This window comes from Myzus persicae, unplaced genomic scaffold (genome assembly GCF_001856785.1).
Source record: "Myzus persicae strain clone G006 unplaced genomic scaffold, MPER_G0061.0, whole genome shotgun sequence".
NCBI lineage: Eukaryota > Metazoa > Arthropoda > Insecta > Hemiptera > Aphididae > Myzus > Myzus persicae.
The window spans coordinates 310,029-324,333 of NW_019101928.1; the positions used below are offsets into that span (position 1 = coordinate 310,029).

At 31.2% G+C, this 14,305-nt stretch overlaps 1 protein-coding gene across 4 annotated transcripts in view; it reads right to left on the reverse strand.

Moving 5' to 3' along the window:
* Positions 1–534: 534 nt before the first annotated feature.
* LOC111030783 (LIM domain transcription factor LMO4.2-like) overlaps positions 535–14,305 on the reverse strand; it is a 71,706-nt gene continuing 57,935 nt past the window's right edge. For 2 of the 4 annotated variants that reach the window (XM_022310455.1, XM_022310456.1), the window contains 2 exons: positions 2,035–2,182; positions 1,010–1,222 (listed from right to left, as the gene is read on the reverse strand). In XM_022310455.1, the coding sequence (XP_022166147.1) occupies positions 1,010–1,222; positions 2,035–2,182 (361 nt within the window). Of the gene's footprint in view, positions 1,223–2,034; positions 2,183–14,305 lie in introns of all 4 variants that reach the window. The other 2 variants (XM_022310453.1, XM_022310454.1) reach the window with 2 other exon arrangements.

Below are 14,305 nucleotides of genomic sequence, written 5' to 3' on the forward strand. Positions count from 1 at the left end.
GAAGAGTATATAAGAGTAAATGCTTGCATCGCGCTGTGTAAACTTGCGTTACACAGCGTACAAGTATAACGAGATAAACGTATAGAATACCCGTCGAGTTTTTCCTCCCGGAAAAGTCGACGTTCAAATAAATCGCGTCAAGTCTGTAAAAATAGATTTTGTTTCACTCGAATTACACGGGTAAGTATATAGGTTAATCGAAAATTAAATAAACAAATAAAATGTCCATATAGTGGTACCAACGAAATACTTAATATATATTTGTTTTTAATCATATTATTATAATACACATGTCATAATATAATATCATATAATACCTACTACCAGTGTTTCGTCTTACTGTTAAATATCATAAAATTGAAAACAATACAAAGGTAACTTAGAACATTATTTAAATCAACGAGAGATCCTTTATATAAGGGTAAAATTAATAATACATACATACTTACAAGTACTTAACACTAAACTAGTATACTATATATATAATATTATTATTATAAAGTATAGTTTGGTAAAGATAATTTTGTTTTCATATATTTCGAAATTTGGACAAATGGAATAATTTTAAATCATAATATACAAATGTTGAAATGTATAATATTATAGTATTTTCATCTAAATATTTAAGACAGCAAATAGACACTATTTGATTGGTGTAATTTAAGCAACAACAACAATAACAAAAAAAAACCATTAATGAGTAATAGTTAGATTAACATTTTTTCCCTTTTAATTGCACGAGATTAAAATGTATTTTTACACTGTAGCTTGTAAAAAAAAAAAAAAAATGGAAACAAAATTGTAATTTTATACTACGAATAATACCTTATCGTTGTGACTAGCCAAACAGAAATGATCTGTCTGTAACGATTTGTATTCGTCGAAAAATCTAATAATATTATGCGCAGTTATAGGTATCAAGATACTAGTGGGCAATAAATAACAAAATAGTTCTAAAATCAAATTTAAAAAGAGAGCGGTTTTTGAGGAATAACACGATGTTATGTTATCATTTTACATCGTATAATTGAAGCTGAGATTGATCACCATTCGTGGTGGCGCCTGATCCACCATACTGGTGTCCATTGCTGGTGGGCGCTCCGTGATGGTGTCCATGATGGTGATGTCCATGGTGGTGTGAGTCAGTTGGCGTTGCTCTACGATCACCAGCTCCGTTGCTTCCCGCCGCCATGGGCAAATCTGCTCTACCCCCTCCACCAACCTACAACAAAATGATCGTTTTACATTGATTACAAAACATTAAATAATCGAAAATAAAAGAAAACGTAGAGAATTTAGCTGACCAAGTAAGTCGTAAGTCATAATATAGTATTTATATTGCATTTAATATCTACATATTATATTCAGAATAAGAACAGACCGCGCTCGAGCATACAGATTCTGAACAGAGAATAGAGTTAATGAGTTCACGACATACTACATAGGGTGACTACCAATAGTAACATAATTTAATTTCAAAAAAAAAATCTGAATCTGTACAGATTAAATATAGATAATAAAGTAGGTAAGTATCAAAATTTATAATTTTATCAAAACGTAGAAAATATTTATTTTGTTCAGACATTTTTAGCTAATAAGTAATAATACCATAGTTGTCTATACTCTATAGTTTTAACCTAACGGCTAACCTGTCCACTGTGCATATTACATTTGCTTGCTTAAGATGCGTTTAAAACTGCACTGTCCGCACATTTTATTATTCAATTAAGTTAACTGCTAATATTTTAGCAATAATATACATAAAATAAAATATACAACGTGACAAATTGTACATTCACAATAATCTCTGTAATTTATAAAACTAGAGTGAGTCTACTTATTATAAAAAATAAAGGCATTAATTATCTAGGGCACCTCGGAGGGTTTTATTGATATTATTATTTTTGAGTAAGTTATGATAATTTTAAAATGTACAAAGTAAGTTTGTAAGATGGAGACAACAAATTCCTTGGTGACAGCCTCTTAAGTAAATTTAACTGCTTATAAAGTAATTGTTTATGTATAGATACATACCGCTGGTGGTATGTGTGTGGCATGACGTTTTAACTGAGCCAAAGTAGCTGGATTGTAAGCCATGTTTGCAAATACCATTCTCTCCTCGAAATCATATTCACACAATATTTTGTTTTCGCACAGGTAAAAGCGGTCTCCGACACAAAATCTAAAATCAACATTAAATACAACATTAAACAACCGTCAACTGTCTCAAAAATAAATCGTCTCGAGTATTATATGTATACATAATTCGATTGCAATTATTTGAATATAATATCATTAAATCTATTTATTATGAAGTGTATGGGCAGTAAAATATAAAAACCTGAACATAATATTGAGAAGGGGCTTAGAGATAAGAGATAATCTTGAAATGTAATCTGGGTGTACGTTAATAATCCGTTTATTTGAGGTACACATAAATACATAATACATTAATTAGTAAAGGAAAGTCGGGTTGGAAATTAATTTTGAATTGATTGAGCTAAAAGGATTATTGTAATAATGTAAATTAAGGTTCATGATTTTAATTAATACTGTATTGAATTACTATTCATACTTTAGAACACAGTAGACATAATATATTAGGTATGTCAAGATACTAATAAAATATTAATACTATATTATGTATATACGGTTAAACACTTATATATGAGTATTTTTCATCTCCATTTTATTTAGGTTACATACAATTCAAATAATTGTAACACTTAAAATAATTGACAAAAAAAAAAAAATGCAAACAGTATAACAATAAATTATTTCAGCCTGCAGGGACGATTCAAACTCCAATAATAAAGTTTCATTTTTAAATTAATGTGTTACAAGTAAATAAAATCAAGTCCAGAGGAAATCTTAAAGATAGGGTGCGTGTTATACGGGAGAAATAACATTTTTTTTGATAAATCATATTTGGGGAGTTCGTCTTCTAACGTCTTTCATATACATCATCACTGCGAGGGTATACGTTTCCGGTGGATTGTTTATTTGAAGTTATTTGTTTTACCATAGCTTTTGAAAATCTTTAAATCAAGTTTATGTGAAAACAGTTTATGAGTATAGCTCGATTAGATTTATAAGTCATTTAAAGGTCGTGCCCAGGGCAGTTATGTCATGGTCCGAGGGCGCCCCGGATTATGTCTTTATTGTGTCGATAAATTAAAGAAACTTTGGCTTCCACTTTTTGCTACTTAATAGCATTGTTTTCGATGGGAAAAAAACTTGAGATTAATAACTGATTTATAAAAGTTTTAAAAGATTATTATTATACTAACGTCCAGACATTTGTCTCTCGCCTTTTTCACTAAATCGGTAGTTATACATTTATTTATTTTGCATAAACCTTGATGACTGATATACAGTGACACGTAAACGGAAGGTTGTTGTATCAAAAATCATTATAAATTCTCATCAAGTTCAGGGAAATGGTCGATAAGAAGTATTCATATATCATCATATTCAATGATCGAGCCATTTGATTTTAGATACCGAGTGAAACGAGAAATCTATTCTAGTTATCTATGTTTCTATATAGATTTATATCGAAGAATATAATAAGCCATATAGATGTACGGAGGTTTTATTAAATATATTTTACATAATATTAATAGTGAGACTAATTTAGCGAAACTTAACAATTGATTTTTTAATAGCATAGTTTATGCGCTGTGAGTACATGATGGAATACTTGGTATAGTTAGTACCCGAGTATTCTAAAAAAATATATCATTCAAATAAATATGATTTTAAATAAAAGAAGTTTTTCATCACATTTTTTTTTCTTTACTGAGATTCCAACTTAAAATTATTGTACCTCGACAATTACAGAAACGTGTATCGATGAAGCTAAGAATTCAGCAAAGAAAACTATACTACCTACTAATACCCATTTATATTTCACAGTCATCTTGATTATTTTTAACTTAAAATCGAACTCAATACCTATATTTGAAAATAAATCAACGGAGTGATGAACAAGCGAAGTCCTCACAGCACTTCTTAAAAATAAACTCGATCGTTATTCATGATGTTATCTGTAACGTCCGATGAGCTGTATACTCGTGTGCGATTTTTAAAATCCGTAAACTCTACTCGACTCGCGCTATTCGTCCTGCACCTGCCACGTACTATCCTGCCATTTTTCCGCTACTCCTGCAGCCCGACGACGCAGGACGCGCGGCGCGTGTCCCGAGTTGAAGCGAGTTTCCCTCTCACTACGCGGCATCGCGTATAGTTCGACTTCTCTCACACGGAAATCCTTTCACGCGGATGGCGACGATTTAAAAACAAAAACCTCTCTTCCAGTTTCTCGGCTTGATGCGCGTCTGCACCCGTCGAATAATTAATCAGCATATATATATAATATATACTCGCGCGTTTTCTCGTCCTCCCGTCGCTGTATATATTATATTATTATATACGTATTTGCACCATATCATACCCCACCTCCATCCACCACTCCAGAAAATCAAGTTTCGTTCGCATTTAAAGTTGCATGAATAACTTTTAACACATTCGTCCCTCTCTCCGCCCCACTTACATCGCCGGCAGCTCGTCGCTCTTTCCCTATGTATTATATTTAACAGGACTACTCCTGCTGATGCTGCTGCTGCTGCTGCTATAGCTGTTACGTCTAAGGCACTTTACGGTGAATAATCATTAGGTAACAACAGATGACGTTTTGGCTAAACGGAGAATACATTATCCAGAGACGCATGTTTTAACGAAATCTCAGTGTGTATATATATATATAAAGACTCATAACGCCCAAAAACGGTAAGTCTCTACAGCATCAAATGCGTCAGCCTGCCGCTCGATTTCTTCTCTACCACGCGGCGCCCGCGATTCTGTCGAAATAAATTAGTCCACACTAGTCAGTATTCATAATAATTATACAGTGTTATGAATTATGATAATGAAATACATCGAATAGAGAATTATTATGATTTGTTTGTTTACCCGGTGCAGTATATAATATAATGATAAGTCTATAAGACGCATAGTGTGTGCATATACTTGAGTGGACGAAATTGTTTCCGAGAAGGCGTGTATAATATTATTATTATTATAAATTACTGCATTAGAATATTTTTTATAAAACGGCTATACCATAATATTATAGAAGTAGTTATATATCAATTAAAATTCGTATGTTGGATGTTGATGTAATTTAAAAAAAAATAATAATTTTGATATTTACAAACTTGCATACATATTTTGTATCGTATAAACTGTTGTTGATGTACGAATTATTGAATATTTGATTTGATATTATGATTTATTATACTATTTTATATAGGTATCATATTTTTGAATACTTGTCAAACCAAATCAAATGTTAATAATTTATTTATTTAAAAAATATTCTTTTCGATGGCCATATTATTATACATGACGGATATAATATCAAGCAGACGTGCACTATATACCGATAGTGTGGTAGATTATCATATTCTAGAATACAAGGCGTATAAACAAGGCGGGATAACTAAACACCTATGTTATTAAAAAAAATAATTTGTGAAATATGTCTGTTTCATTCGTGGAATGTGATATTCATGACTTTGAATAGTTCGTGTTAATGTTCTATGGACTTTTTGATTGTACTGCTAATAAGTAGGTAGGTACTCTAACAAAGTTTGGTTAAGAGATCTTGAGATCTTAATGATTCGATAGTGTGGAGGGCCACCGAAGTACTGACGTCCTTTAATTAACTCTTCTCCCATGTTTATTGATGTTGGTTTTGTTCACATATTGCAGTGCGCACAGGAGACCTCCTATATACACACACAATGTACTGTAAAAAAGTTATTATTTTAAATAATAATATTCCCTTGTGTCAGAGTCAGATTGAGTAAAGTTGCCTCGAAGGGTTTGAATGAAAACGAAATTAATTCATGTTAGTGTTTAAACTTAAAGTGTGTCTTTAGTTTTTAATAAATTATGAAATATGGCTCAGAAGAACTTATGCATATTTTAGACTATTTATTTTTGGTTACTCAATGATTATAGTTTATACATTAATTTCCTAATTAAATGATTTGTTCAGTAACTAAATTTAAGAAAATGATTAAATTTAAGTTTTGGTATATTATTTTTTTCAATAGGTACACAGAAAGGTATCATTATTGTAATAACCAATTAAAAAATATGATGATAAATAAAATTTTTTTGATTTTCGAACTTAAGTATGTGTTGTAAAAGAATCAACGCAATTTTTGTTAACAAAACTTGGTAATTTTTATAACTATTTATAAACTATAATGCAGGTTTTTTATTTTTTCGTTCAACAATAATTACTTAAGACTTTTAACAATTTTACGATAAATAACTGTACACAAATGCTCCATAGTAATTAATATATTTCTTTATTAATAATACCAATTTTATAGCACCTACGTATAGTTAAAAACCCGGAATTTTTAATAATAACGTGATTCAAATTTAAAAAAATCGAAAATCTGGTTAGTTAATAAAATTTAGGTTCAACTAAGTCTGGGTCTTATTTTTAAGTCTCTTCGGGACTTTACAAAATACATTGTATAAAATAATATGTCATATAAATATATAATATTATTATGACCCTATATCGATGCCAAAAAAATATCTTGAATTGGTATTATGGGATATCTTATAAACAATAAAAATTGTTTTAAGGGTTTTAATAGATTTCGATTTAGATTATTTAACACATTTAGTGTCAGTGAAATTGAAATTTGCGAAAAGTAAAACATTCTATCCTAAAAATAATCACGCACATAAAAAAAACAATTTTTGATTAGCTATTTATTTTTATGTGTTACCAAAAAAAAAAAATATTTATTATATTAATTCACCACATGAAGTGTTGGTATTTTGTGGTTCATCAGCGTATACCATATAGGCGTGTACATTTGGGAAGATTTCCACCCCTGTAACAGTGATAAAACTAAACGACTAACATCATAGAGGAGGGAAAATAAAAAAGAGAAATGTTATCAGTTAAAGGCTTTTTTCTCGAATTCTTTTTATGAGTCTCTCACGTTTTCCGTCTTTTCCATCATGCACAAGAATTATTACCCTTATCTAAACACGCTGTTGTCATTAGTGTGGGTGCAATTTCCGAATTTCATCTCGGTCGTGTTGTTTTTTTCGATTCTTTTAAATCGAAAGCAATTCTTATCAACTCCGCCTTTTTAGTGTAGTAAAAAATACATGGGAAGCAATCACTCGCGCATTATATATATATTGCCAATTGTAAATGTATATTGTAACCTCAAACTTCGAATCGAATAGCATTATTTTAAAACGTATATCTGCGCTCTCCAACAATAATAATAATAGCACTCAATTGTTAACTCTTAATTGTTCCACCTATTTGAGAAACGACGTAAGTCACAAAATATCACAAATTGAGATATTGAGTGGAATGTGTTATCAAATGATAGACAGATCATGTGTGAATATTTTCAAAATTTAATTTTACCACTGTAAATAATCAGTATGAAAGAGAAATAACCATATATCACTAGTAGGTAAAAACAGTTTTTTCTTGTTTTTTTCAGAATTACCTTTTATGGACTTACGTCGTTTCTCAAATAGGTTGTTCAATTAAATATAACACATCCGTTTTGTATTTCATTTAAAATAACTTTAAATTCATACATTGTAAAATATTTTATTTAAATATTTTTTATTTATTGGTTAATTTTTTATTATATTAGATTTTTATAAACAGTACGTCTACAAATGTGTTCTGAACTAATGCAGCAGCAGCAGACGTACTTATTGCAATACCGCTGAGCAGTAATTTTTAAGTCATAAAATACGTTTTATAAATGTTTAAACAAAGATCAACCGTCGTCACTCCAGCACGAGCTTTAAAGTGTCGTCATCGGGTGAAACGGAGGAAAATCAAAATCCAGGGAGTTATAGCTGCTGGTATATAAAATACACAAATGGTGTTAGCCACGTAAAGACGCTTATCGAGAGTTCGGTAATCGCTTTACACCGATTTTTCGTCTTCACCTGCGCTTGTTGTCGCCGCTCGGATTATATGTGTGCGTCTGTATGTGGGTGCACCAGGCCCAGCGATAAGCCAAGCAGACATCGAATTAAGAAGGCGACACGTGATAAAGTACACAGATTTGGAAGAGACGACGACGAATTAGAACCTTTATTATGCTGCAGGAGTTTGTAATTTAAGTCTTTAATCCTTCGTATATATACGTATATTTATAGGAAGAAAGCGCTCCGGGGGAAGGGAGAGCGACTGACTACGCTGCAGTATAAGACCCTTCCGGATTATGACAACAGTTTTGTCGCCGAATTCGAACACTCTCCTCCCGATTATGCGTATACCTTGTATACGCTGCAATAGATCCCAAGAGCGTTTATTTTAAGTTTATCTGATAAAAACGGTTTAACTTGTTCCTTATTCTTTGTCCCGGAATTTTTTAGATGACGTGCATAATATTAATTACAATTTCATATTTTGTAAACTAAAAAATGTGCAAAATAATTTCTATTTTAAAGTATCTACTCCTTTTAGTTTTTTAATCTAACTGTATAATTTTCTAGAAATAAAACTCCGTCCAAATAAACTTTACTAAAATTATAATTATTAGTTAAATTGTTTAATATGTTTTATTATAATATGAGGATGGATATTTTGTTTATATATATAAATAAATGAAGCTTTTCAGCTTAAATTTGTTACTATTGTATTAGGTATATATAGTATATATTCAGATTCTCAGAAGCAGTAATCAATCATTTTCAGATTATAATGCAGTTTAAACAGAAATATTAGAAAACATTATAAGAGACGCCTTTGCAAGTGATTTTGTTGATACATTTTTAATTAAAAAGCATATGTATTACTGTATTAGTGACATTGTAAAGTCGTAGTACCATTAAAAATATAAATTTTTGTTTGTTTCTTGTTAAAAAATGTGACAAAAAAAAGACATCAATAAAATTAAAAATCAGTCAAATATAATACATTACATTTCTAGGGAAATTAAAAAAAAATCGAGTTGTCGAGTTCTTCGAGTTATCGAGGTTCTAGTTATCGCGACTCGGCTGTATAATATGTTAAGAAATGAACATCACACCCGCCCCTTGTTTAATATCACACGTGCTGGCCAAAACAGCTTTAATTCACTACTTTTTAGAAACGAAGCGCCTACGCACTACGCAGGCCATACGACGGATGTTCCGTTTTTATGTGTTCCACTGTTTGTATGTAGTGTATACATTATATATATATTGTCCTTTTTTGTCGTCGCCAATTCGTAAATAAGCTATACGTGTTTAATGTTTATACGTCGTATATATAAGATTATATTATCCGTTTTCCCGATACCATTATAAATATTATATATATGCATAAAGCTGGTTTACATTGGTAAGATATTCATGTAACTTGTAAGTTTCTTTTATCGTCACGGAATATGGTTTTTGAGAAAAGTCCGTAAGTATATTGACTTTTGGCACGCCACGGTTGCATTTGGATCGGCTGAACAAAGTTTTCAAAGTCCTCCGAATTTGTTTGTTTGTTTATTTATTTATTTATTTTGTTTGTTTTTTTTTTAAATTCATAATATTATTACATTAAAGTAATTTTGCGAATAATTATGATTTTAAACATTGGTGTTTTTTTTTTATCATTTCGAGAAATATTCGAAAAACAATGTCAGCCGATAAAATATATCCAACCGGAAAATTACCTATATAGGTAAGTTACTAAGCTATAACTGGTAATAGTTTATTATTTTTGTCAGTCATTATTATGGTACAAATGCGACGTTTTCCGTTACCGGTATACATCTATAAACATGTAAGATTATGAGTTAGCGTTTTTATTATTTCGGCGTTGTGACGAAAAATCTAAGGGTTTCGGTCATAAGTAAAACAGAGCGGGTCACGTCCGTCGTGTACAACCATGTGAGAACACTCAAACATGGAATTTTTATTGAATCCGATAGAAAATGCGCGCTGAAAACGGAATGAGCAATGTATAGGCTGAAAATATTGTAAATATATTCGACTTCCCAATTGACTTCTGAAAATAATATAAAACATTTAGAAACAAATAACAAGCGTTTGAATAAATGCAATTTTGTAATTCCATGGTTTAATAATGTTAATCGCCTAAACAAACGAGCTTGAAATTCCGATTCCGCCGTCAGTGAATAATATATTTTTTACTTTTATCAGTCATTGCAATTTTTTTTCCATCGCTTTTCATTAATTATTGCGTATATACACGTCATAATATAATATTAATAAACGTGGGTATACAACAACAACAACAACAACAACAGCAACAGCAACAAAGTGGTACAATAATAATACGGTATTACAGTCCATAATAATATATATTTTATTATTATTATTTATTACCATAGAGTGTATCACAAGCGGCACGCGTGTTGCGATTCATTTTTAATTCATTTTGTGAACAATTACGTAGAAATTTAATTTAATTTAAATATTTCGTTCGTAAAATTATTTTAGTCTTATATTTTAATAAATGTTATTGTTTCCATTCGAGCATTTTTTTCGTTATACTAATGATTTAATAACCTATACTGTTGTTTATTTTAAGTTATTATCATTATTATTTTTTTTTTTTTAATTACTGGCCGGCGCGTGTTTGTAATTTGTTTTTAATTGAATTCGTCTGTATAAACATAGGCGAAAATATCAAAATTTTCATATCGCGCACGATTAAATGAGACGTAAATAAATTCCACAATAATGCAAATGCTGTCATTAAAAGTTCAAAACTGTTATCATTCAATATCGTTGACATTGGAAAACTATCAATTATGATTAAAACGAAAAAAATCGTTTAATTTCAAAAACAATATTTTCCTGGTAGTAGGTACATATCATTACAAAACATTGCTAAAAATGATATAAAACAAAATCAAATCTTTATAGGTAAATACAATCAATAAAAGTAATAAAAATAACATATAATACAAAATGTTATATTAATGTCATCAAGCGGTTATCATTTCTATCGGAAGCCTACACAAAGTATCTTATACAATCTTTTAAATTTTTTTTCCATATGGTACCTACACATAATAATAATTTATTACATTTGCAACACGAGCGACGGAATTCGGTTGCGATGTGTCTTGCAAGTTCTGTATTGGTATCAGCGGCGTAAGTTGGAGGGGCTATATGCTGAAGCCCCCCCCCTCGCAATTGACAATTATACTATTATTTTTTTTTTGTTTTATATTTATCAAGTTTAAACTGTATAGTAAACTAGTTGGTAAGTAATGATGTGTATTTAGTATTATTAGATGTCTTATAGGATTAAAGCTTAAGACAATAGAAATAAAAAAAGTTGAATAAGCTGGCAATAGTAAACTGGACAAAAGTTGAAGTTGTAAGACGAATTAAAAATACCTCATATAATTAAAATATTATATAAGTTATTTTCTTTCAATATTTGTGTATTTTATATTTCATATAAGTATAAGATCTAAGAGACCACTTACTTTATTTTTCAAAACTATGATCTCGTGACAACTGAGTTATTATTTATTTTTGCAAGTCCCTTACCACGTGGAAACTCCTACATACAGCGCTGATTGCCAGTGATTGGTATAATATATAGTCTTCCCGAGGAGTGGGTTTTGGATTTGAGACGAAAAACGGGGAAAATGACAAAGTCATGCGGAAAACGAATTGTGTAACGAACGATGGTGCTTATATACACCATCACTTGTGGTGCGAGGGATGAGTATTTTTTGTCATACAAATACGCATACATGCAAAACTATATGGCAAAAAAATAATAAAATGAGAGATCCCCTGCTCGGTCGTGTTGTTATTATTATTACTATGCGAGTGGCGGAAGAGGTTGTTGGTTTTTTTTTGTCGTTTCGTTGCGTGGATTACGGTAACACAACGTTTTGCCCGATTTGACAATCGTTTCATATCGGCGGCGGCGTGGGGAAACGCCGTAAAATTAGCTCTCGCGAGTTGCCAGTGACAATTCAATTACATATAAACCATCCGCCCCGCCGCCGCCCCTCGATTATCACTCTTGTCGGTCGGCGGGCTCGTTTTTTCCACCTGTCTGAACCGATTATCGCACACACAACGCACACGCGACGAGCTCTCCCGACCACGACGTTCGCACGAGCTCCGGTGGGGGTCCTTTTCGTGTCGGGCCCCGGACGGATGGACGCCGGCACCGCCGCACCGCACCCGCCAGGCAGTTTACGTTATCCGACCGCAACATCTCGCTACGGTTGCCACCACCGCCTCCTCGTAAATATTCTATTAACGGCGGCGTCCACACGAGCACGAGCTGCACGCGAACCTCTAAATTAAATATAGGCTCAGTATAAATACGCGTGTCTCGCTCCGCGGTGTCTGCTATGTCAGCCGTCGATCATTTTTTCTCTCCTGTTTAGACCCACTCTAAAGTAGGCTTTTCCCAGACAGATGAAAAATGAATAACAAAAATAAATCGTTCTCTCCGTGTGTATTAATGTTGCACGTGCATAACGGTTTCATAAAGATATACACAAAGATTATGTTAATATATTTATAAACTTGAATTGATTTGGATTTCTTCGGTTATACTCTTTCCGACGGTTTACAAATACTAGCTACTATATACATAAGTAGCCAGGTATAGGTATTTAGAAATTCAGAAAAAATCAGAGTCATCCCTTGTATAACACAATGTGTGATAGATTAAATATCGACTATAAGAAAAATTATTACTTCGTTGCAATTTCCAGCACAATCGAAGCAACTTATTTTTATTTCAAAAATTAATACTTATATAACTTATCATTATAGGTTGGTCAATTATAAAGTGGTTGTTAGTCATCAATACCAAAATAATTATTTAAGGTAGCAAAGTAATTACAGAACCAAAATAAAAGTTCGTCTTTTCTAAATAAAGCTTTTTGTTGTAGATTACATATTATACGAGTAAGTATATTTATAAATTATTTTGATTAAAATGTAAATTAATGTACTGGCGTATTTTTTGCGGAAAAATCCATTAGATTTCTACTGAATGACTCATAATGATAATAATAATAATGACATTATCGTCAAAATAAAAGGGAGGGTTGAAGACGGTAAAATGATGACTATGTGTGCTTAAGTGCGGGGGAGGAAAAAGATAAGTTCTTGATTAATGACATCATCATGAAGCTTGAATTTTTTTCTGTTAAAAACCCATCGTTATTTACATTAATTAATAGTATTTAAAAATATTTATGCAACAAAAGAAGATTTTGAAAACAGTTTTTTTGAATAGCATTAGTATGCTATTTTTAAATCAGCCATATATTAAAATTTAATGGTCGAGAATGATGATATTTAACATTTTTGACTTTTGTATACAATTAAACCCACGATCATAGCAGTATCATAGTTCATACTTATAAAACATATTAATTTTAAGTAGGTAAAGGCTTTTAAAAAAAAAAAAGTTTCATATTGTGTGCATTATGATGCTAATATAGCAGGTACCTGAACGCATACGATACATTACTAATTATGTAATGTAATTTATTACTTGACATATTGAATAATAATATCATAATTGTATTTAAAATGGTGTGTTATGATTTATGACTTTAGGTAATAATTAAAACTTCTGTGCCAAAATTAAAACAATATAATTTGCGATTTTTAGTACAACTAATATCATTGTACTAATATATTAATACATACCAAGTATTTCAGTAACGCGCGCTAGTACTTGGTAAATGTATATTAACAATTTTTTTTTGTTTGTATGACAAATAATTAATGTGATTTTTTATGATACTGTAGATTACAGAACTTAACATACTATCACAGGCTCTGGAATAAGAAAACATTCAACATTTACGACCAACAGAACTTTCAAGACATTAATTAGGTGACGGAGATCCGATGATCAGCATCATTGTATTGAAACTAGAACTCAATCGTTGATGGGCATTTAAAATCTGATAACAATCTTACACACTCTCTCCACACAGGACTACACTGAAACTGCAGGACTAACGATTGACGAAGAGTGTTTATACTGTTGATATTAAACGAGTAAACTAATAGCCCCGGGGAAATATCATTCAATTTTAAACTACGTTTTAATATATTATATTGTACCCGGTAGGACGCTCATCCGCGTATATAGTCCCCTTATTGATACAGCTATAGCGATAAAAAGTTAGGTAGTTATAGGAGTTTCTAATTTCCGTTTTGACGTTTTGTTCGGAGTAGGTAGGTGTTATTTACGATAACAGCCGGGGTAAAGTTTTGTTTTCGT